This window comes from Takifugu rubripes, chromosome 21, assembly GCF_901000725.2.
Source record: "Takifugu rubripes chromosome 21, fTakRub1.2, whole genome shotgun sequence".
NCBI lineage: Eukaryota > Metazoa > Chordata > Actinopteri > Tetraodontiformes > Tetraodontidae > Takifugu > Takifugu rubripes.
This window is the reverse complement of record NC_042305.1, coordinates 13,228,361-13,254,104: the sequence shown is the minus strand read 5'-3', so window position 1 is coordinate 13,254,104 and position 25,744 is coordinate 13,228,361. Positions and strand designations below refer to the sequence as shown.

Sequence of the window (25,744 nt, the reverse complement as noted above, 5' to 3'; positions counted from 1 at the left end):
ATTGTTGACTCATGTGTTTTATTTGGAGCACAAAATAAAATTACACCTTGAAATATACAAATCACATTTGCGCCATTTTATTACAATTCAAAGAAAGATGGCTTCGAAAAATAATAAATTGCTATTTTTTTTTTAAATAAATAAAATTAACCAATTTCTAAAAACAAAGAAGTAAATGCTGTTTTCACATCCTGAGGATGACGTTCTCAAGATATGAGGAGGAAATTCAGTGAGCGGCATTAGTTTTTAATTGTAAATGTTAAATGAATGCCAAATGTGCCCCGATCTTTTCTTTGGAGCAGCTTGTGCTTTCACTTACCGTACTGCATAGAGACTAGAGGCCTGAAGTAAATTAGAAATTGGAATGATATAATGTCCAGAATGGCTTTTTATGTGAAAGTTTAAACATACCAGGACAGTGACCATCTTTCGATAAGCGCATAACAATATGAGAAAAGCTCTAAAATCCAAAATGGTCATCATGTGATCATTAAACCATCATTAGGCATCACCTCACAGAATTGACAGCTGGAGAAGAACTACTGTGTTTCAATTAAAAAAAAAACAGCTTATATTATTCGCTAAACTAACTATAATAAGTTAAATTGCTTGTTTTTAAATAAATCAATATATGAATTCCTTTAATAACAACCCTTGAGACAAAAGAGTTCTCCCTTGAAAAGACTGCAGAGATATCAGAACAAAAAATAAAGGGTCTGTTTTTCTGGAATGTAAATTGCCTTCAAAAAGTCTACTACAAAAGTCTCGCTACCTCACAGACAGTGTACACACATGCCGTTTAATGAGTCCATACATACAGTAGACAAATCACACCCTGCTTCTTCATGCCACAACTTCATAGTTCAGCGGTTCATTGCCAGTAAAGTTGAGCGTTCCTGGTCGTGTAAGTCCCTGGTAAAAGGTTCGGGGGAACCCAGTACTGCATATAAGAGACGAGAGGTATATGCAGATGTAGAAGCTTTGGGTGACCTCACGACAAGCTTTCCTTTTGTTTAATAGCGATCTTTCTTGATGCAAACACACAGTGATATATGGTCCAGTGTGACTCCGTCCCCTATGGAGAGTTAGGTGTCTCTGGAATAGATGACTGCTCTTTGGATATTTTCATCCCCCTTACAGTTCACCTCGGCTGGCTCAGGAGAGGACACTTAACACGGTCACTACTTATCAAATTCTCCATTCTTCCCGGCCCTTCTAATGCCAATGTGACCTGGTCTGTGGTAGATCGGAGTGGGTGAGCTGCTACATCGGAGGGACAGGCAGGCCCCACAGTGCTGGAGGGGAAAAAATACAGACAATCTAAAGAGATAGATTGATTCTAAAGAGTCGGGTGTTGAATTATTGTACATCCAGCAATGGTCTTCTTTCCCAAAGCCTTTGAGTGGGTAGTAGACGGCTTTAAACGGCGTTTGTAAGTTCGGACAGTGGGGTCAGATAGTGAGTCGGGTGGCTACCTCTAAAACTGTTCCCCCCTGAGGCGGGACAGGCCGGGGAAGGAGAGCCCTGAGGCCGGAGGACGGGTGCAAAAGCACTCTTCTGCTTAGAGGCAGATGGGAAGGACGAGAAAGGCAAGAGAGATGATGAGGAGCTGGAGCTTCCTGGTACAGTTGGGCTGGAGGGCATTACTGTCAGAGAGAGGATACTGGTCAACATCATGGCTGACAGTATTGTAAATGTGAAGATAATTACACAAGACAAAATAGTCTTACTGTAGGGAGAGCCCGTGGGGGAGGCACTGTTGAACCCTGGAGAGCCTGGGACTCCGAGACTGGTCATGGGAACTGTCCCATAGCCTCCAGTCATCCCTCCGCTGCCCCCATAGCCTGATTGCTGTGGAGTAGAGGCTGACGGGTAGCCCCGCGGAGACAAACTGCTGCTATTCCTAATGTAACCTATCGGGCAAAATTAGAACAAAGCTGCATCAATTGTAAAGTTCTGCCTGGGAACGGATGTGCATCACATTTTTAAAAATCACTCTGCGCACCTTGACTGCTCTGTCCATGCTCCCCAATGCTGACGCCTAGCTGGGAGGGATAGGAGCCCAGCCCCATGACACTGCCGTGAGCTGGTGAGCTGGGCAGGGCCTGCAGCTGACTATGAGGGCGGGGAACACTGTAGAGTGCCTCAGCAATATCAGCTGCTCGCTTTAACAGCATGTCCTGCAAAAGATAGGTTGAAATTAGCCAACAGTGTCATACACTTAGGGCTGTTTCTCTATGCATCTGTTGCTTGTTGGTAAACATGTATGACTTTTTTTTGGGGGGGGGGGAGTCAAAACCATGTCCAATCAATCTACTGTGCACAGCTGTTGAAGCTTCTAGAAGCACTAATGCACCATATTATGCAATCATAATGCAACCAGAGAAGTCGTCAAAATATATCCACTGATGGTTTCGCCATCTGGAGCACGTTCATGTTGCCGCAGCTTTATTACTCAGATAATTGAAAACAGTCAGACATCGGTTAGCACACCATTGGCAAACGGAATTCACAGATAAAGCTGTACATCAATATGTAATTTACAATATCTATTTTTATAATCTATCTCGTTTACCTGATTACTGTGTGGATTTCCATACAGAGCCTCCACAAGATCTGCTGCTCTCTTCAGGAGAATCTCCTGCAAAGAATAGCATTTTAACATCTGTCCACGGCTCAGAATTATTTCTGGAAAACACGTGAGCGAGTGCAGTATATGTAATCTCTAACCTTGGCAAGTTTCTCTGGGTCACCGGGGTGTCGAGGAATTACTTTTTGAAGACGCTGGAAGCCGTAGTCTATGGTTGGCTCATTTAGAGCTGAAATATAGGCAATAATAAAGGACATTACACAGGGGTCATCAAACCGTGCTCAAAGATGACGAAAACCTCATGTTTGTGATGTAAAAAGGGAGCATGTGTTCTCTATAAATACCCGTGTAGATGAAGCGTCCAGGTGCTCCTTTGCAGAACTGTTTAGATTTATATGACAGCGTGACCTCGACAACTCCAGGGATGTGCCGGGGAGGCGTCTGAACACGGATGGCATGAGGTGTAATCAGCTGAGAAATGAAGACAGCAGCAAAAGGGAAACAAATTACTTCCTTCATTTTGAATATTTGGAAAGAACATTGTAGGCCTGTAGGAAAGCTCCTCGGCACATATGTAACTGTGGAATCCTGCACCGCCGTTAGCGAAACATCCTAGAGAAAAGTCCTACCTCACTCCACACCAGCATGCTGCCAAACACCACCTGTAGCCCCTCAAAGAAGTTCTCCCCGATGACAATGACCATGGCGCCTCCGGTGGTCCAGCCCTCGCTGGGGCTGATGGCTTTAATACAGGGAGTCGCTGCACAGCAAAGGAAAATCAGAGTCACTGCGAGAGCAGAGGATGAAATCCTGAAAGATGAATGTTCACAGCATTATGTAAACCAAGAGCCTTTGATCAATGATATTGATTCAGTGAGTTTTATCAAGCATATGGTATTGAAGGAAGAGCACTTTATTATTAAGTTCTAACTGCATTAAAGGTTTGTTTCCATCACATGAATGACAAAGACCTTTTGTTGCGATTGGGACTAAAAGAACTCTGAATGCTGATTTCTTTAGGCTAATCTCCCTCTGGTGTCTCCAAACAACTGAGCTGGACTTCCAGCTGCAGCCCCTCAGCGAAGTTACCAGATAAGCTCCTATTACATGTCTCTCTCCCAGAAACTGCCTCATCTGTGAGCCCTTCGTCTGCATCACGGTGGACACCTGATGGCAGTTTGTCATCATAAGTGACTGAGGTCGGCACCTTCTTCAACATTGTGGAATCTAAGTGCTTGTTTGTTGTGATCGTTTGTAAGCATCTATCCAATAATCATGGATTAATCAGCATGTTGACGCACAACTTCATTCTTTAAATCAGTCTTTGTGTGAATGAAAAGCAATAATCTTGAAAATCAGCCTGGAAAAACTGGGGGCAAAGCAAGTGCATACAATTATTAATTGTATGAATTTAAGACATTAATCAGATCTACATTTATGCGAAGACATTTAACCAGTTAATGCAATAATTAGCGCAGTTTAAGACCTCCACACCACTGTTGGTCATGTCTAATACATCACGCTAATTGAAATGGATATTTGACAGCTCCGGCTGTTACAGTTAATTTCTGTGATCATGCATGTATTTGAGAGTGAATGATTAAATGGATGTGCAATAAAATAAAACAGCATACGTGCACCGCGGCAGTGTTTTCCAGTTTCTCACCATATTCCATTGTGCCCTCCACAGACTCTCCCGGCTCCAGCCGGCGAGCTCTGCGGCCGTGTTTCGAGTTGTTGTGAACAAACATGTTGTCAGACACGGCTAGGACGTGGCCGTCGACGCTCACAGTGCTGGACAAGACCACCTGAAAGGCAGGAGAGGCTTGAACGTCGAGGTTGGACAGCGCGCTGCGAGTCACGAGGTCGGGTTACAGCAGTAAACTGGTTCCATATACAGGGAAAGGGACATTTCTCAGCAGGTAATGGGACATTCCCGGGATCGTAATATGTCGACATTCTAGCGATGACACCGCTCGTGCACCCCTCCAGCCCCCCTCAGGTCTCCATGTGTTCTTCACACTCTTGCCTAACTTTGATTCATAAAGGTCACAGCGAGCTCATCCCGTTCTCCTTCAATCCGAACATATGGATCAAATCTTGCGTTTCAGCTGGCCGTTAAAAGCGTGGGATGATATATGTAGTAGCCTTAATTTGATTTTCTGGGCTCACCATGTGTGTCCCTCCCCAGGTCGGCTTTACGCAGATGACAGACATAATAAATGATGGGACGCTGCGTGTTAAGTTTTCTCTCAATGGAAATGCGATGATGAGATTGCATTTTAAGAGCTTGTTTTTTATGTTTTAGATATGGGGCGATTTGGATTTTGAAAATGTCACCCATTAATATTTTTTGCCATTTTTATGAAATCTGATAGAAAGGACCAATTGGTTAGTTCTGCCAAAGTAAATATTATGTATTGTAACAATTTTACTAAAGTTAAGAAGAAATTGTGGCATCATTCCTGTATTGTAGGAGGTGTAAAAGGTTGGATCAAGCAGCAGCCCCCCCCCCCATCCCCGTTCAGCTCTCATCACCTTTTAACCCAGTATGGGAACGTCTGCAGACCCATAACTTCACATTGCAGGAGTTAAAGCAAACAAGGTGGAAGACAGTGGAGGCACGGAGATGAGGAAGGGACGGAGGTTTGCTGGGAGAAGGAGAATGCCAGACGGGGAGCCGCTGTTGCTGAAAGACGGAGGAGGAAGTGAGGCGGGAGTGTCCCCTGTGACCACTTCCTGGGTCACAGAGCATGACCTCCTCCATCTGGACCCAATCAGTCAATTCTTGACAACTTCCTGAAACACCTCAGCCCATTTCCTGCACCCCCACTCCCACCAAAAAAAATCATGGATCCCACATATCTGACTCGCTTTCTCTTACTAACTTCTTATTGATTTTTAACTTTCACCTCAATCTCTGAATTGACTGATGACGTGTAAACACCATCTCATATGTTGGACAAATGAAATCAAAGAGAAGAAAGACAAAGAAAAACAAGAACGTAGATTAGCGATCATTTCATACCTGGAATCTCCTCATATCTCTTGGGTTTCCAGCCGTCTTTAGACAGTTCTGGTTACATTTGAGGAAAAACTTCAAGAAGAACCTGCAAAGGTAAATAAAAGGACACATGTTTGCAGATCAGTAATGAAAGAAATCATGAAGGAGTCACGCCTGTGATCATTTGCGACTTTGAAACGCTCTGAGGAAACGTTCATTATTTTTCCCGGGATGCCGCTGTCACGTGCGCTTGATTGCAGTTCTGACATCAATCACAGCTGTTTAGCTCCATATTAAGTCAATGTTATTACACTTTAAATCAAGTGATGAGAATTTGAAGCGCCGTCCGGTGAGCAGCGCTGTTGTGTTTCAAAGTAAACCAGAGACAGTGATGTATGCCCGGGGACTCAGGGGACTGTGGTATCCCGCAAAGCCATATTTGAACCCCCACATGGGAATGGAGAGGGAACGGAGTATAGACATCTACAGAGAAAGTGAAATGAGGAGGTGGAAATGTAAGGCAGTGATAGAAGCGCAGGACACGGATTTTGTTTTCAACTGTATGTGTCTCATTATGCATGAGTGAGTACTTGAGGGTGATAGGCTGAGGAGAGCGAGAGAAACAGAGAACGGGAGGGTTCGGCTAGCCTCTGCAACACCAAAGAAAACCTGAGAGAAAGGTGGAATAAAAAGAGGAGAGGAAAGAATACAGGGGGGGAGAGAGAGAGAGACTCCAAATCCCAGGTGTACGCAGTTCGGCAACACAGCTCGTTGCCTTGACAACGAAGCTCTGCCGCAATCCCAAAGTCCCCATGCTGAGAGGCAAAGACGGTGGAGGGAAAGGGAAGGCAACAACAAGAACACATTCCATCACGGAAACATAGAGAGTAGAGGTAGAGGGAGCGTCTGCAAGGTGAGAGGCAGGAACGTGCACGAGAGCAGGTGCACCTGGCTCAGGACATCACTCAGTCGGGAGAAATCTGCAGAATTTGCAGAGGAACAGAAGAGAAGTGGGCCTGGAAGCGGCGCTGTGTTAATTGTGGTGGTTGACAACGGCCCAGCCCTTAGACCAGATGTCTACGTCACATCTCGGGGAGCGTCGTTCCGTCACGCTTGTTAAAAACGCATCAATTAATGTTCCAATTAAACGAGCGACAACGGCAGAGAAGAAAAATGCTTCAGATGGAGGCCGTGGTTATTTGGACACATGGTCAACTATCCCACCCACATGGCGCGCTCTGCAGATATAAGTCATTCTAATGGAAAACGGTTGTTGGGAGAGGAACTTCACATGCCTGAACCCTCCCAGTGAATACCAGTCTCTCCCTTGTTTTGTCAGCTTTTCTTCCATCGCTCGCTCCAGCTCCATCCCCTGTGAAATGAAACTGGCTTGAAAATAGCTCCCACTTCCAAAAGTGAGTCCAGTAATTCTTGATTTGAGCTCTTTCTGTGGAGGACAATCAATATTTTGTTTGGCAAAGGGCGACCATAATCTATTAGTGAGAGCCGGACCACCAGCTTCCAAGCAGAGTTTTGGGTGGTAATATGTTAAATTCCACATGGGCCTGTTTAGCTCTGTTTACTACCTTTCTGGGGACTGTGCATTATGTAGTGGACAGTGACGTTGAACCACTTTAACAGCCTATATATATATATAAGTAGGGGACGGAATCTTTGTTTTTGGAACTATGTTTAGTCTTTGGACTTAAGCAGTGTTTATCCAACGTGGGGTCATCATTCATCTGACTGACTGACATGAGAAAAAATGCAGCGACGCCTCAGATAGCAAAATCAAAACCCTAATTGAGCGGTTGTCTTCATCCATCGCAAGCTCCGTGCACTTTCTGAAGGGTTCTTGACCTTGTTTGTTGACTTCTTCTCATCATTCCCTGTTTGCATGACACCAGATGCCACACACGCAGACGCGTGCGTTCACATGCATGCATTCACACTCTAATACACCAACACCCCTATGTAACTTGCCCCCCTCCCCAAAAATAAAACCCATTGAGTCAACTTTTCACCCCCCTCGGTTTCGGACGCACACAGCTGCAAATGCTGAAATTAAAGCGAGACATTGACGCATATATTAGCATGCATTAGCCGCTTCCCTCTGCCCACTTAACATGCAAATCTCCCAGTCCCGTCGCCTCGCACCTTCTGCCACACATTCATTTGCTGAATTATAATTAGACTAATCTTGCATAATTAATAAGAAGTCGAAGACCCTCTGTTTTTATCCCCCTCCTCTATTGTGGTTGCAAAAGTTTAATATTGCTCTTGTTTGTTTTTGTTTTCGTAATGTAATACACCCACACACCTCCCCATCCAGGGCGGGCGGATGAGGAGCGCGAGCAAGGAGTTGAAGGTGATCTCCATGTCACAGGGAAATTGCAGAGAACAGCTATTTTCAAAGAAACTCCACTAGCTCAGGCATGTTTAGTGTTACTATTTGTCTTGTTCTTTGCACTCACAGATGATTAGATTGAATAACACAGACGTAACGGTGGCGATTCTGTTTGTTTAGAAGACTGTTAAGTCACTCACAGTTTAAACACAGTTAATGGGAAACACATTTCACTGTGAAACTGTCGCACATGCTAACAGTGATAGATAATTTGGTGTTAGGCAACTAACAATTTCCACTCAGAGCTTTATTTCTCTTTATCTTTTCGACGTATGCATGAAAAATCACAATTTTCACAGAGGTGTACGGTGTTGCAGCGATGGAAACTGAGTTTTTTTTCCCCCTCCCCACGAACCTACCCTCCACAGACACACTTGAAACAGGAAACACAAACAAACCATAGACTCCAAGTCTTAAACCTCGGGATCATTTTCCACTGTGGCACCGCAGGGTGTCTGTTTTTTCTTCTCTGTCTTCACTTCTGCCTCTTTGTCAAGGTCTACGATTCCTTTTGTCTGCATCTGCTTCGGTTCCCAAGACTAAACACAGGCACACGCAGCATGAGGCGGCCATCCGGGTGGTGACAACGTGCACGACTAAAACTAATTCAAGACTGGTCGGCAACTAGTGAATCTAAAAACAATAGTGAATATGTGGCGTTTGTACATATTTCCCCCATCGGTGTGGCCCTTAAGTTTTATGTTTCTCGGATCCCTGGGGCATCTGTTACGCATAAGTGTTACACACTTTGCTTTACATATGGCCTTAATCATGCAGCGAGCACCCAAGCAGCACAGGACCTCTAAAAAAATTCATAGGCATTCATCAGCACTAATCACTGTTGACACAAACTGCCTTTTCACATAGACATAAAACACATCGCCCTCTGTGTTCATTGTAAATGAAACTTTACTGGTAGCAGCGACTCTTGAAGCATGTGATGCACAAAGTCTAAAGTTAGTTAGCGGCACAGCTGGAAAACTTTTTCCACCCATCTTTCTGGGCTTTGCTTTGGCCTTTTGAGTTAGAGCACCAGACATGACAAATGTATGCTTTGATACAGCATCATGGAATAGGAAGCAGCAAGAAGAACGGAGAGGAGGATGGTGTCGTCATTTTTGTTTGGCAGATGTGGATGCGCTTTGTGGCATGTGTTCAGTAAACAGAAGGTCAAAGTCTGCGTTGATGCTCTAGAAAATAAAAAGTGGAGGAAACTGATAACTAAAAAAGAAAGGAGAGGGGGGTAATGTTATGTCCTGCATTCGGGACCATCACTCATCCAACATCCCCTCCATCACCCTGAAAAAACAAAACAGTGTCCTGACATCTCGGTGGAGGGGAGCTACAGGGAGGGCGAACAGGGAGAGGAAAATTAGGAAACCAGATGTGAAGCATTAAAACATATTGACACGCTAAGGGCCTTCTTCTGCCACACTCTCACACTTGGAGCACTAACTCATACAGCAAGCCCAGATGCTTGTGTGGACGCATGCATATGTCACCCTGGCTGTACAAAACACATACACGTTCATGCATGAGCTCACAGGGAAACCAACAACTCGCAAGCAGCCGTGTGTGCACAGTCACTCGTGTAAGAACAGAGATCGGATTTTTCAGTAGAAATAACGCCAGGTTTGTTTGGTGATTGTTGAAGTGTATTTTTTGAAGTGTATGTAGGGCAAAAATATACAAATTAGTCCTCATGCATCAGCGTATGGATATGAAACCAATTAGTACATGAATGGCTGGGCTGAGAGGGATCAGGGTGTTTTGTTTTCCTCCAGTGGGAGAGCAGCATTTGGGGGGGATGGAAAGCTGGGGTGGGGGTTAGTAATAAATACCCCTGGACCCAGGTCCCCTGGCAGACTGGAAGTTAGACTGGTCACCAGGGTTAACACCCGGGGCACATGACCTTTGACACTGCTAATGGGGCACAGAAAACCCTCCATGAACTGATACCCCCTCTGTCACATACCACCACAGGACCTTTCACACCCGCTCCTCAGTCCGACCTCCCCTCCACCACCAAAAACATGCAGGGTATATGTGGCATCAGCCCCACCAGCAAATATCTGACTGGCTATTTGGATCCAAGGTCAGAGTTTCTAACTCTTTTGGCAACAGTTTCTGAAATGTGTCAGTCATCACTGAAAAGACAGATGGTGTCTTAATTTAACCCAAGTGTTACAGCTGAGGGCCAATTAACAACCCAGCAGTAAGAATAGCAGCCCAGAGCCTAAAATGACTTATTGAAATCTTTGTATGTTTTGTGATTAATGGAATTATCCGCTTTCCTAATCGAACTTCTTTGGTTGTTGAAATCAGCTTTAACCACAGTAGAATTAGTACCAGTGTGTGAAACCTGATGTTGACTCCACATTATAAACTCTGAAGTTGGCAAAATGTCATGTTTTAATCAGTATAATTCACAATCAATGTTTAGTAGTATAACTAATGATAATCATATTGTTGTGCATGAATAAAGTCAATTAAAATGAAATGTCTGTAAAAAGATGATGATGATGATGATAATAATAATAATATTAACAACAACAACAACAACAACAACAATAATAATAATAATAATAATAATAATAATAATAATAATAATAATAATAATAACTTAAAACTGTGATAAAATCAATCCCAGACAGTGAACATATAAATATCTAAAACATAATGTCTGCTGGATTGGTTTTGCCCCTTCTGGCCTCTTTCCCCACAGCCTCCCAGGCTGGTTTCACCCCTGCAACCTCGGCCCCAGCCCCACACCGTCTCCAAAACTACTTGAGAGCTGTGACAAAGTCGAACGTTTAAAGCAGTGGCGCTGATTTACTGAGCTTAGCATTGCCATAAAACCTTCAACAGCGCCACTGCAAAAACAAGCGAGGCCCGGCAGCTCGGCTGGAGAGGAAGAAAGCGAAAGTGATAGGAAGGCTGCCGTTTCACGCGGAGGTTTACGGCATTACATCTCGTTGGCTGCTGGGGATGGGAAATGAGTTGATGTCTCAGCTTAGGGTTTGCATACAAAGCCCAGCCACACAAGACTACAGACAGGCTGCCAAATGGATGGATATTCAAAGTGTTGAGAACATGAATTCACAACCAGGACAGGGAATAGAAGTCCCATCAGTAGCCTCACCTCTCCCAGCAAGCTTGCTGAGTCCTGAGGGACAAGGATTCAAAACATACTCTCAACTGTCGAATGAAGACACTGAGCTCCGAAGCTGAAGCTGAATAGATTTCAGGCATACCAGGAGGTCACCTGCCATGCAACAACACTAATCTTGCTGCGTCCGTACCCTTTCAATCAATCATCAATTAGATTGACCGATAATCTGGCTATCAAAGCTCGACCTGAACCTTTCTCTGACAAGACCAATGAATCTGGGATGGGTGCCACTGAGAGGAAGAGAAGAGGAAAGAGAGACGCAACAACAGAAGGAGAAGAGATGTCTTCTTAATTAGCCAGTAATGATAAGATCTGACAAACAACATCTGTTTCCAGAAAGAGAGGGTGCGGATGGTTGGGGAGGTGTGTGTGCGAGTGTGTGCGTGTGTAGGTGTGTGTGTGAGAAGGGGAGAGAGAGAGAGAGAGAGAGAAAGACAGAAAAAAAGGAGAGGCTATGAAACCTGTGAAGCTTAGACAACAGGGACCTGCCTGTAAGAAAGTAAAGGGGGGGAGTGGAGGAGTGTACTGTAACGTGACACAATGGAAGAACACAAAACTATAACAGAAGTGAAAGAAAGACAGGAAAGAGGAGTGAAGTCTGACAGGGGTTGAAGGAGTTGAAGAGCCAAGGCGAATATGACAGACGCAGGGAGAGAAAAAGGAGAGAGAAGGAGGGAGACAGACAGACAGACAGACGTACGCAGGGAAGGTGAGTTAATAGCACGTTGGGGTGAGGGAGGCAGGAGAGGAACGCGTGAAGACATGGGTATGGAATCAGGCAGAGGTCCAGGAGGCTGTAATTTACTGTCCGTGGCAACAAATGTGTGGAGCCGAGGACTGGGAGAGGAGGGGGGAGTCAAGTGATGGCGGGGTGGGGGTGCTGCAGGGAGGGCACACAGACTGTTGGAGCTCTCAGCAGGCCTGCTGGGAGCCTGTCAGCAGTCACATCACCCCCTGCCCTGAGACCTGACAGATTCATCAGTACCTCCGCACACACGCGATGACACACGCCCGCATCCAAAACATTCTACTGACATTACAGCCATTATACTCCTGTTTCCCTAAGCCTGGCTTACTTCTTCCCGTGAGGAGGGGGGGAAAGAAAAGCTGCAGCACTCGCGATCGTTTCTGCTTGCATGTAAATCTCTCCCCTGCGCTCCCGTGCTATCTGCACGATGTTATCAGCTCCATCTTACAAAAACTACATTTATAGTGCTTGTTTGCTTTCACTTGTTTGCATTTCTGGCTATAACAATTCATTCGAGAGTAAATCAGTTTTATAAATGCCTCAGATGTGCAAATATTAGTGTTGTGCTTTCAAAAGTGACGTGTGTTTTCAAAAACAGCGAGACTGGGGCGCTCTCAGAATTATGACTCTGAGAACAGATTCCAGATAAGGAGACAAACAAACAAAAGTGTCTAGCGGGGCCGCGCCGGCACCAGGGGGCATCGTTAAGTCATTAGTGAAATTTAAGACCTTAACAGGACGATGGTCACGCACACACACATGTGCACAACCACACTCGCTCAGGGCCCAACAGCAGTGACATCAACCAAAAAAAACACCCTTGTTCTTTGATACGGTGACTGATTGTCGCCCATCTCACACACCTGATTAAACTGGTACCATTACAGTGGCAACTACACTAGGTCTAGAGTTCAATCCAAAACAAGGCAACCAACCTCAACTCACCATGATAATCACAAGTTGCTCACTTTATGGTTTGAAGTACCTCTAATTCACACTAATCTAACCTCTTCTGATCCTCTGAGTGCCCCTTCTTAATCTCTCCAGGCCCAATCAAAGGTGAACGTTATTATTGACCAGACAAATGGTCGGGTTTGCCCTCGCCACTTTGCCGAGAGACTAATTTCAGAGCCTTTGGGAGCCTTTGAGCAGCAGTTCAGATATTTTAATCCCTTTCTCTCCTCTTCTTTGCATCCTACCCACTCAAAACCTCCCCCCTGCAGTTACTCCACATTAGCTTATTGGTAGTCCATTCCCATTTCCTGCGAAAACATCTCTCCCCGCTCTGTTTCCGACTGCCCCCTCTGTAGGCTCTCTAAAAGAAAACAAACTGGGCCTACTCCTCGTGTCAGGGTTCAAGCCTCAACAGCTAACACTGCCTGAAGCGGAGCAAAGGTGACCAAACACAAACTCGGCTCATAACCTACTACTCATTACACACTTCCTGTGCACACTGGAGCCCAGGATCGTCCTGGTTCACATCAGACCAGAAAGTTTCTACAAAGTGTTCTCTTTTTTATTTTTGCCAGTCTAATTCCCTTGCAGTTTGAAGCACAACCTGTCAGTGAATTTGATATTCCAGACATCGCATCGTCTCTCCCTGTCTGTCTTTGTGTCATTCTCCCTCCTGAATTGCCCCAAGGGGGGAGCCATCCCCATGGTCTTGTGCCAGCTGCTCAGTGGTCCAACCTGCATATTGCTCTGCAATGTAAGCCAGTGTGCACTGGAGCCTCAAGGCCTTGTCGCCACGCTGCCAGGCCCCTGAGCCTGAGGGGTTCACTGACAGGGGGTCTGGAGGGACTGGACAGCACTGGGGGCCCTTGACAGAAAACTGGAGGGGCCAAAGTGTCGAACTCTGTGTGTATCCATGTAAAGTGTGTGTGATAGGTGGGTGTGATTAGCATATTAGTAACTGTGCGAGGTTGTGACAGATTTTGAGCATTTACATTTGGTGTAAGACCAAAACAGAAAACACATTTCATCTCAGTGTGAGAGATGGAGGAAATGGATTTTCTTAATCTGCTACACTTACAAAAGCACGTCAGAAACTCAATTTTCTGGATTTTATTTGAAGAGTAGCACTGCCCTGCAGTTTTCAGCTTTTATGGAAGTTATTTACAACAAAAAGAAATATTTCATCTTGTGTGCGTGCACATACGTGATGACTGAAAGAGGCAACTTGGCAGCAGTATGCGAGTATGCATCTGGGAAAGGGGAGGAATTTGACCCCTGACACGGTCCAACAAATGTTACAAATGCTTTTATTCTTTGGTCGATAGTTAAATGTTGTTTTCCAGAGCTTTTGTTTTCTTTTGCTGCAGAATATGGAAGGTTGTGTTCCTTACTTTTACAGTACAGGCAGAAACTACAGTATGGTTCCAGCTGCAGGAACAGTGAAATAAATGCGACGGTGAAAACAGCATCAGAAGCTTGTAAATTTTAATCCCACCTGCCAGCATACACCTCGATTATATTGATACAAAAATGAGCAGGCACTGGAAGGTGGATATGATAGGATGGCCAAACTACTGCTCGGATTCACAAAACCAGATAATTGCATACAGCAGCAAATAATTTATGAATATTTCTATTGTCAAACTGTTTCACTAGTCTGAGAGAGAGGAAACTGAAGGCGTGGCTTTATCTTTGCAATCTTCTTTAATTTGGGACGCCCTCCAGGATTTGCAAGAGTACAAGGTATTAACAAATTATAAATGTTCCACGGGGGAATTTTGTAATTGAGCTGAGAATACTGTAAAGCTATCTACTACATATCGATTAGCGCTGGAAAAAGAAACTGGCCGGACTAGTTGAAAACAAAGCTGTGGTACATGCACGTAACTAGAACCAAGACCACAAACAGATCGATACGACCCACAACCTTAGATTAAGAGTAATGGATTCCTCTTGGAGACCAAGTATCTGAAGTGGAGCTAACAGCTCGGACAACTAATCATTTCTCAAACTGTAAAATGATCATCTGAAATTGCTTGAACCTCATACGTGAAAAACGACAGCACTGGTGCCTTCCAGGTGGAGGACTTGCTTATTAAACCTTGACATATATGAGTGTGTGTAAATCTTGCCAAGCTCATTTTGGATGTGAGAGGGGGAGAAGCCGTATTGACAACATTGGAAAATTCCTATTGATTATTCTCCTTTTCTCAGAGCATAGGCTTGTTAAAAAAGCCCCCTCTTGGAAACACGATCAATTAGTGAGATAGTGCTTGCCATTGATCACCCCCCTCATCACCACCCTCCCCCATCCTCACAAGGCTCCTGCCATACCATGGATCCCTCCTCACAGTCCTTATGACCGAATATTGATCCCACCTTCTTAGACAAATATAAAAGCATGCACTCCCACCGAGCGCTGCGCCAATCCAAAAACACACAGTGCCTAATTCTAATACTGACATCTGCTTGTCTCCATTGTAAACCCATGGTTTACTCATAAATACAGGGGCCAGCTTTGGCCCAGAACCAATATAGTTTTCCCAGAGGTCAGAGGTCAGAGTGGCAATAATCCCACCATTAACAGATCTACCTGAGTTAATATTGAGAATGTCTCTGAGAAGAAGACCTCTAGATAATGACAGAAAGAATATCAGTGAAAAAGCACTGCCAGAATCAGTCATGAGGATAATCCTGTCTTTAATTTAACTGACAGGCTTGTCATTGGTAAAGGGACCCGGTAAATAAATCTGAAAAGGTGTCTTTCGTCCCAGATAAACGGTTCACAAGGTTTGGGGCTCTACTTTTCTTAAGTCTCATGTTTGAATTTGATCAGCCCCCCAAAAAATTGTTGGGGGGCTGATCAAATTCACACGAGAGCACCAACATCCATGAAGTTAAGCCCAAACTAGCAGGAACAATCAGTGCAGTGAGCTTGGAGGTGAAGTGGTTAATGGTGATGGTTCTCACAGGAATGGATCTGTTTGGCCGCTGATCAATCATCTAACCATTGAGACAACAAGTCAGCTCATCAGTCAACGACAAGACAGCGTCTAAACGGAGGAGTCAAAGAGGTCTGTGAGTACAGCAGCTCTCCAATGTTACTATTACACAATTGTAAAACTATTAGACGCGGCGGGGTGCAGGACATCAGATAATGCTCTCTCGCTGGAAACTCAAGAGTCATCTCTTTGTCACTACCCTTGCCCCCTTCATCCCTGAGCCTCAAACCCCCCATCCCCCCAACCCAATCCCTTCACCCCTCCCTGTGGATCAGCTGTGATCTCCTCTCTTTCCTTTCACTCAAATAAGGATTAGGGGGAAGAGGAGGTGGGAATGGTGTGTGTGTATGGGGGGGGGGACTACAGCAGCAGCAGGAGAAGGGGTGAAAAAAACTGAAACAATATGGAAAGGAGATTAGAAAAGAGGGGGTTTGGACTGTTTGGGGAATTGCTGAGTCCCCTGTGCTTGGGTAGGTGTCCTAATGACACCACCTAATTATGGAAAAATTAGACAGGCTAAAGGGAAGGAAACGAACAGGAACTGAGTTATTAAGCAGCAGAAAAGTAAAATGGTAAACGCCGGGTAGATGTGAGTGGAAAGGGCGGAGTAGGCCGCGCAGTCGTCCTGATAGGGGGCGAGAAGTGGAGGAAGGGAGCAGGAAAAATAAAAAATGGGTAGAAAGCAGAAGCTGGGCGATGTGAGCAAGTGGGCCCCAGCACGCTGCATGTTAATTGGAGAACAGGTGTTGGGGTTGGGAGCAGGAGGCTGATTATTGGAACCACAGATTCACACACACAGCCATGAATAATTTAAGACCCAAGCATTGAGCAAAAAAGGTCAGCGTAGGGGTCACAAAGACACATACACAATTGCACAAACATCTATATACATACATAAATAAACATGTAAGGATCTCCACACACACACTTGCATTAAAATACCTCTGTTTGTGAACGCCGTACAAGTGTGTACCACAACCTCACATACACTCTTTGTCCTGTAAATCTCTTTACTTTACTGACAGTGTGAACATAAGGGCACAGGGCCACGCAAAATTCCATTGGCTTATCAGAAATTAACTGCTGCTAGTACTCTATACTCCCCAAGGAGTGGATTTCACAGGCCAGTCAAGAGGAAGAAGCTCCCATCAGGACGGGATATGCCCAGTGTGATTAGTGAGTACAGTAGGTCAATGATTCCATTTAAATCAATCCCTGCAGACAGATATCAGCCTGCACACAAATGCGCACAGTGGGGCAGGAGTTGCTCCTCCAGGAAGACACGCAAACAAACTTTCATGCATTTTAGCCATGTAAGGAGGATGTACAAAAAAAGTTTGGGAGACCAGTGTGCTAGAGTAAATGAGAAAAGCAGCTGCTCCAAGGAATTATGGGAAAACTCAAAAGACAACAGCCCGATTTTTCCATTATATGAAAACTATCTTCGGCAAAGATCCTTGGAGACATGCTGTCAACAGCCAGCCAACTTGAACTGAGGAGGGGGAAGAAGGGTCCTTGACATATATGAAGAGTGTTTTCTCGACAGACTGTTTGTGAGAAGGGTAGAAAGAAAGGGAGATAGAAAAGGAGAGACTGGGGGGTACCGGATGGATTCAGGAGATGAGGGTTGCATCCTCAGCATCCTCAGCAGAGAAAGTATTTTCTGTGCGTTCTGCTCATGAGCCTTCATCACGCTGGTTAATGCCAGGCAGGACCTCAGGAGCCACACACGCGTGAAAGCGCTCACACATGCTGATCATGGCGTCGGTCATCTGCTTTTAAGCCTGATAAATGCCCGTCAGGGTGAACATTTACTACATATGTGGGGTTGACTGGAGGTATAAAAGAGCCACATGCTTCTGATAAAAGCAAATGTATAATTCTGGAAGGTTTCAGGTGTGATGCCAGACGTTAAATGTAATGAGTGATAGAAGTGAAAGATCTCAGCTTGAAAACAGGCCATCAGTTTGGATCAAAGCAACTGGAACACATGGAAGTCAGACACGTGGACGAAACTGTGCAACTTTGCCCAGAAGTTGGTTGTATCGGGACTCAGAGGGGATTCTTACAGTACCTGTTTGTCTGTCTGAGGTGGAGTGCAATAGAGTGGATGTGATTTGATCTCATTACCTGTCAATGATGACTGGGTCAGAGGGGGTCTCGTTTCTGTTGCCGCAACTTTTCTTCTCACAACAGCGGCTGGGTGAGCAGTTAAAGAGACAGAAAAGACAAAAAAAAGTCAGTCAGTTTGGGGAAAAACTAATTAAAAAGGAGGAGGCATCATTTGTCAGGACCCTCCACATCCACTATAACCCAGACTACTGAGCCCTGCAGTCGGCCAAGGCCCGGGATCACACAAAGGACGCATGAGAGGGGAGGGGAAGAAGAGACAAAGGAATAAAAGAGGAAGAAAAGGTACAACAACACACCCTACAAACAGTGAGAGACCATTCAGAAGTGAAAAGCCAGCCAGGCAATCTGTCACATTGATTTCAAAATCAAACTCTACCCCCATGCAGGCTCACGCACGCTCACACACACTCATACACAGACACAGACACACACTCACACACGCACACAAACACACACGGCATCTTACCATTCGTCAGCAGTCCTGTCTGAGGAGCCTGCTGGCCACCGCCCCCACAAAGTCCCCTTCACTGAATAACAAAGGTGCCCCCACCCCTAACCATCTGCCACCCCTACACCTCGCCTTACCCCTCTCGTGTCCCAGCTTGGCCCTGCCCTGCCCCCCTCCGCCCCCCTGTCAGACGGCCTCACTCCCCAGCTGTGACGCTTGCCCTCTGCCTCTCCGGCTCTGTTATTAGCCAGCTGTGAGTCACATTCGGGCATCTGCTGGCTGCACAATGGCAAACCCCACTCTGTTAGCCCCTCTCTCCATGTTCCAGCCCCCTGTCTTTCCTCCTGCTACCACATGGGTCCTGGGTCAGTGTCCCAGTTCCCTACCTCTCTGGAACACATCTTCACCTGTTTTGTGTTTGTTTGTTTTTCAGCTGTAAAATAATAACCAAAGCCCAGATCTTGTTTTTCTCATTGAAATAGTTCAAACACAATAATTTGTATAGGAGCTGGGGGGGGGTCACCTCTCATTGGGGACGGTGGATTGTCTCCCAACACTGGCACAAGCGCCAAGAAGAAACAGAAGCTGGCTGATAACATGCTGCAATACAGCAGAAAGCAGCAGGGGTCACCACGGAAACAGTGAGGATGACAGGCCAGACTTACATTTGAAACCACAGTTTGGTTTTTGTTTTTAAAAAAAAAGCTCTTAGCGTGGCCCTAAACTTACATTTAAACCTGACTGTGACACAACCCACTGGATGATTATAATGGGTGACTCGTGGGTGAAAGTTGTGCCCGTTGGGGGCTGCACATGTAAAAACTCACCTGCACATGACTTCATGTGTGAGGAGAACTCTGCACATTTCTGGGTTTTTGTTTTGTCCCTCGTAGGATATGGGCTGAGGGGAGGAGATGAAGAGCAACAGATTGAGTTTCACAGATTTAAACTGTTACCTTCAGGAGGGGGTTAAATTCCTTTAGAGCAGATTTTTGGAAAGCTCACCAACCTGTTTAGTGACGGAGTCGATAAGTCGTGCGTAAAGGTCCTGCTCTGTGCGAACACCTGCAAAAAATGATCCTGGCTGTGATCACATGACTGAAATGATTGATTTTAGGAAAAGAATGGGGGGGAAAACCCCCACCAGTATATTTTTAAAACATTGCAATTGTGAAATGAATCAATCGAGCTGGAATGAGACCGCTAAACCCACCAGAACCAATTGCTTTAAAGGAACACAGCAGGACTCGCAGAATAAAATGGAAAGATTTATGACTTTATGTCCCTTTTTTTTAGTCAAAATATGGTGAATACGTTCTCAGAGGAAGCGTTGAACACAGGCCAGCCAACATGGAGAAATAAGATTGGCAAGAAGTCCATGTTTTCTCTGATGGTCTCTGAGGGGATTGGGAATCGTGTTTGATACCGATTTGTCATATTCTACAGAATTCCCAGTGCCATTCTCACAATGGTTCCCTATGATTCCCCTGCAGTTAACATGTCATAAATTCCTAAAGTTTGATAGATCATTTGCCAGCAGCAGTTGGTGAGTTAAGGAAGTAAGTGTGTTCTTCACATCAGTTCACCCAGGTGTGGCTCTGATTTGGGCTCTTTGGAGAACACACAAACCTGTGGTTGATGCAGAACTGGTGTTGTCGATGGCACGTGATGAAGCAGAGGCATGGATCAAATCGTTTCTTTAAAGAATTCATCATCCAAAGGATTTTTATGGAGAGCGTTGCATTTAAAGACCCATTCGCCTCATCAAAGTCTCAATTGAGATGCCTTTGATATCGCTTGGGGGAGGGGGGTGAGACGAGAGGATGTGGAGGAGTGTGTTTGGTGTGTAAGTACGCACTTGTGTGTGTGTGTTTGTGTGTGTTGGAGCATCTACAAGGGGGTTGCTCTGGAGCATCTCTTTTATCTTCTCTCCCATGGGTGCCACCATGATGGCAGAGCAGGGGCAGCAGTGGCTCATGGGAAGCAAATTTCTCTGTGTATTTCTCGGGATCTGATGTGGAAGCGCCATGGGGGGAGGGAGGTATGGGAAGCTGGGAGTGAATGAGGGACAGGGGAATTGGGCCGGGGTAGCGACATCATTTCGCCATACGTGGGCCCAGACGTGCAGAGCTGCACGTCGAGCAGTACAAACCCATTGATTAAAGGATGAGCAGGAGGTTATTTATGAGCTCAGATAGGCGAGGTGAGTCAGGAAAGGAGGCAGCAAAGATGTGGGAAAATGTGCATGTGTTGGGCTGTAGGCCTTGGCGCCACGTCGGAGTCTACTCACCATTGCTGTAGAGGAGTTGCAGCTTGTAGTGAGTACCGTTGTTGGTCTTTTCTCCTGACTGCTCCTTGGAAAAGAGAGGACACACACACACACACACACAAAAAATGGAACATGCAGTTAAGCACATTTGGGAAACAGATAAATACAGCAGAGCATCACTTAATCCTGTAGCTCATCCTCTTTTTGGAGCAGCGTCAAGATCAAAGTGTATTGTAGGCTCTGCCCCACGTGGGACTCGAAGGATGAGCGCTTACCCAGGGATCTTTGCAGAGTCTGAACCAGCATGTTGGATATCAACACCTAAAACCCTGAGATCACTTGTAATTGTTCTCTTCTCAGCACTGGCACGGATACATGCGCATGCGAGTGTGCGCAAAGTGCGTCTCGGAGAGTTGAAAGAACTGTGTGCGAAACGGAGCAGCACTCGACCTTGACAGAAAAACTTCCTTTCCACTAACCCTCCCTCCCCCCAGGCTCTCAGCCTCACACCGCCACCCCCACCACTACCACCGCATACAGACACAAACACACGTACAGTTCCACACACTTTCTCCATTCCTTGTTCCTTCCCTTCCTTTCACTTCCTCTACCTCGACTGGTCTTTCTAAGTGGTCTCAAAGGATTGCTCTCTGGTCCAATAACCCAGGAGGTTGGCATCACTGAGACGGGAGTCTGAGAGGAGGAGAGGGAACCAGGAAGGTTAGGGAGGTAGAGAAAGTGCGGAATGGAGAAAAGGGAGACAGTTGCATGGAGGGGAAGCGCATGTGCGGGAATTAAGATGCATCGGGAAGAACCAGAAAGTAAAAGAGTGCATCAAACGTGGCGATGGGCCTTCCACATCAGAACGATGCTCTGCATGGCAACTTTTGAACGTTCATTTCGCCGCGCCACCTCTCTACCTCTGCATAATTACAAAGCAAAAACAGATGCCAGGGTAACCATGCAGAAAATAAAGCCCTCCACAGCCGTCAAATTACTCTGCGCCGGATGGCACAGGAAGGAGCATACTGACAGCTTTCAGCCCTGGCATCAGTCACTGCTGCCTCACTTCCAGTTCACGACAAAACTACGTGTGAACTGTGGCTGACAGGATGGGGAGAACTCCCCTCGCCACGAGGCAGAGACATCCGTCAACACCGGGCATAAGGCCTGCAGACGTTGCTTTCTCGTCTCCTTTTAACTTCACATTGCACGCTTCCTTATTTTGGTCTTGTCCAACCTGAGGAATCACGCTCCCCCCACAGCTGTATTTGAAATATGGGGTGGGGGGGGGGGCACAAAGGAATGGAGACTTTGATGATGAGTTCTCTATGTAACAGCAGCAAGCATAATTTGCATTTTAAAAGTAGTGATGTCCTCCTAATGAGGCAAGCTGCTAATTAGTCATTAGATATTCTATTTCAAACTCCCATCATCAGCTCATTGAGGGTAAAACTTGTGTAAACATGTTGCCATCAGCTGTTCAATATGTTCAGCTTTAATGGAGGAGCTCAGGATGAGCACCTGGTCAGGGCTGGGAGACTCCGCTTCCCTTCCACAGGTATTATTCACTGTTTTTCGGCCGTTTGTGATAACATTTATGGTTTAGGGTTGCTGAAAACCTTTCAGCAGAGATGCTCACACACCTTGTCATGCTCAACGAAGTCGACAAACGAGGTCCTCTCCACCTCCACAGGTTGGCCGTGCCTGTCGTAGAGCGCCAGGACAAAGTGGAAAAAGTTGGACTTGCGGAGGTTCGAGGGCGGCTGCTTCTCGAAATGGGCCCTGGACAGAGCGACCCCACTGAGGACGCAGAGAGGACGAGACACTCAGCTTCATCCTCCAACACATCTCATTCAGACAACAAAATATCTTGAAGAAGCTGGTTTACAATCTCTAAAATCCACCTTGGCATAGACAGGACATGAGAATCATCAAGCTTAAAATGTGTGAAGATAAATTATGTTTGATTTTCAGGCACTTTAATGTGTGTTATTGGGAAATATATATTAATTCTATAGAATTACAAATTGCCTGTGGCTTTTGTAATACTCTAAAAGGACTAATGGGTAAATAGCAATAATTATTATCATTATTATCATTATAACGTTTTAAGGCTTAAGAATATAATTATCAATTGTGTCCAAGAATAATTTGAATAATTTAAATATAAAAAGAATACAGAATACAGAGAAGCTTAACTGTTGAATTTATGTGTTTAAAAAAATAAAATTATAAAGGACTTTGATCCAGACTGAAAACAAAGAAGTTGAAAAATCGATGAGCTGATCATTTCCCCGCTGGAATCTATTTCACCTCAAACGTCGCGGTACGTTTCATCTTTTACTTTAAATTTTTTTAAAACAAAACTCAAACATTTCCACCTAATGTGAGATGTGACTTTTTTTAAAATAAGAAGGTAGTTGAATTAGTCACAATGAATTGGGTTTAAAAATTTAAAAAAAACAGTTAAACAAGGGATTTTAACTATGATTTTTGCGTTGAGATTATTAAAGTATTTTTTGACGTGCGCCCTTGAAACATAATTATTTGCGTTTTTAGGGAAATTCCACCCATTGTTTTGTTTTCCGGTCTCCAAACAAAATGAAAACGCAAATCCATAAATGAAAAGTAAGAAAGACATGGGAATAATCTGCGAAGAGTTTTGAACAACATTAACATTTCTGAGCATCTAAACTGCGTGGCCCCGATGTTTCTGAATGAGGTATTACCAATGAAAACTATATCAGATATAATATCTATTCTATGAAAACAAATAGGTTGTATCATAATTTAGGGGGGATATATATTAGATATTTGGGTTATGAATAAAAAGTATGAGACTATTTTTGCAAAGTTCTGCTTTGCGTATAAAAAATGATTTATTTAAAGTTACAAGTTACGGTTTAATACACAGGAACCAAAGTGCAAGACGTAAAGAAACACTTCTACTATTAATGCTTTTGCTACTAATAAGAAAATTATTATTATTAATATTAATAATATAGACCTAAACCTCGCCATCTTTTGCAACAAGTAGTTTCTAACAGAAAGACCGCACCTTCAATATAACACATCGGTGAACACATAATGCTTCATCATGAAAAATAATAATGACATTTGAATAAAAATCAACGAGTGCAGCTGAAAAATACTGAGTTAATGTCAGCGGAACAGCTGTGTTTGTACTGTACCTCTGCGCCGCTACGTTCGCATCCACAACCCCGACATTACGCACCCACGACCGGACTGGATCCATCTCCTCTCCAAGACTTCGCTCTTTTAATCCGCTCACTTCTCTTATCAGGTGCTCTTGGATCCCGAACATTTAAGCCCCGTCTTGTTCGTTTCAGTGCACTTTTTATCGAAAAACTTCAATGGGGAATAATTAGTGGAAAAAGCTAAAGCACTTTGGCAAACAAGAGAAGGTCCACCGCAAGGCGCTGCGCTCCTCCAGAGCGCCACAAAACCACTGAGCTTTCACACAGCTTTGAACACTGGACGAACGTCCCTGTGGTGTTTCAGATGTCGCCTCAATAAGAATCCACTCACACTTTTGTTTAAGGCTTAAACGATGGTGACAGATAAATTCCCCCTCTTACTGCAAGTATTGTCCAAGCGCAAATCTCGGGCCGAACGCAAACGGTCACCTGCCCAGAGGACTCAACTCCTCAGGCAGTCCAAAGAGAAAAAAATAATCTTTAACATAAAAGTCTTCCCTTTGTCGCGGGGCCAGATCAGATCAGAACAGTTGATCCGAGGGCCAGGAGGCTCGTAGTGAACCGCTGTCTGGAAGCATGAATGAGACCCTCTGCCGGGATGGAGCGTGGAGGAGGGGCCTCGGTGCCATATGGGGGACCGATTGTTGAAATGGATGCTCTCATTGGTGTAAAGTGCATCCGCTGTTTGGACCTCTGCCAAAATCAGCATCCAACCAAACAAAGTTTTACTCACACTGAGTTGCACATGGCGAAGAGAGGAGCCGCGCACCTCGTTTGACTTTGAAAAGGAAAAGAAATGAGAAGAGCGAAAATGTCATTTGAAACATTTAGCGCATTAGTGTGTGGATAACGGGGGGGGGGGGGTCCAGTAATGTACGGTCCAACGTTAACAGACTTTTTCCTGCACAAAATATTGCCCAGTTTTAATAAACACCCCGAACAGCCAGTCCTGTGTATTGTGTTCTTTCTTTCAGTGTGAATAAAGCCAGCATTGACATCCGGCCTGATCCAGCAGCCCGAGCGTCTGTCGCTTTGAGCGCAGCGACTCTGCTGAGGAGGTATCGCATCAGTGTCAGCAGCCACAATGGGCGTCTGGTTGGTCCATCAATCTCCTCCTGCAGCGCGCAGGGCTGCGCTCTGATTGGCGTCGGACTCCTGCCTGACAGCACCCGAAATTAGTTCTTAATCAGTTCTGCAGACGGTCTAATCAAATGCAGAGTGAACTCATCTTCCGAACACAGCTGACAGCGCAGGTTAAAGTTTCGACCATTCCGTTCCGGTTTAAACATTCTCTCCTGGATGCTGCCGCAAAAGCAGAACCCCAGATTCTTCATCAGCACCAGTTTTCTTTTTAACGTTTTCCGGCCCAACAGCATTAAAATGTTCTATGTGCTTGATTATTTCTTGCAGACCGGCTTAATTTCCGCTGCTATTGGTTTGGCTTTGAAAGGATTTTTTTTTCCAGCCCTGCTCTCTTTTGCCCTTTACCGATACTATTGTCTCTTTGTGGAGTTTGTGCGCCCGGACAATGGATGTAAATCTCCCCCCTTGGATCGCGCCTCAACCCACCATCTGCCAGCGCGGGACAAAGTCAGATGTTCGCTCAATTATGAGAGCAGTCTTGGGGAATCCTGCTGCAGTCTCCGCCCTGTCGCCGTGTCCCCCCTCGCACGCTTCCCCTAACGTGACTGGCAGCTCTCCCTAACCTCGAAAAACCAACACGCGATGACACTCTGGGATCACATTCCGACACTGGCTGGAAAAGAGCTTCCAGATACAAGTGTCGGCTGTTGTGG

At 45.2% G+C, this 25,744-nt stretch overlaps 1 protein-coding gene across 4 annotated transcripts; it reads right to left on the bottom strand.

Annotated features, from left to right (window-relative positions):
* On the bottom strand, positions 1-24,746 carry ebf2 (EBF transcription factor 2). Of its 4 annotated transcripts, none has more exons than XM_003974888.3 (16): positions 23,922-24,746; positions 22,374-22,530; positions 20,749-20,812; positions 19,468-19,523; positions 19,286-19,359; positions 18,008-18,076; positions 5,619-5,700; positions 4,257-4,398; positions 3,220-3,350; positions 2,935-3,061; positions 2,731-2,819; positions 2,576-2,641; positions 2,006-2,180; positions 1,731-1,913; positions 1,476-1,646; positions 1-1,295 (listed from the first exon to the last, which is right to left on the bottom strand). In XM_003974888.3, exons 1-16 carry the CDS (start codon positions 24,053-24,055, stop codon positions 1,264-1,266), a joined length of 1,752 nt encoding a protein of 583 aa, XP_003974937.1. In that variant the 5' UTR covers positions 24,056-24,746; the 3' UTR covers positions 1-1,263. The 4 variants fall into 4 exon arrangements, with proteins under 4 accessions (XP_003974937.1, XP_029686041.1, XP_029686039.1 ...); XM_029830181.1 differs by having other exon boundaries at positions 20,749-20,806; positions 23,922-24,745; XM_029830179.1 differs by having other exon boundaries at positions 1-1,646; positions 23,922-24,745.
* Between the last annotated feature and the right edge of the window lie 998 nt (positions 24,747-25,744).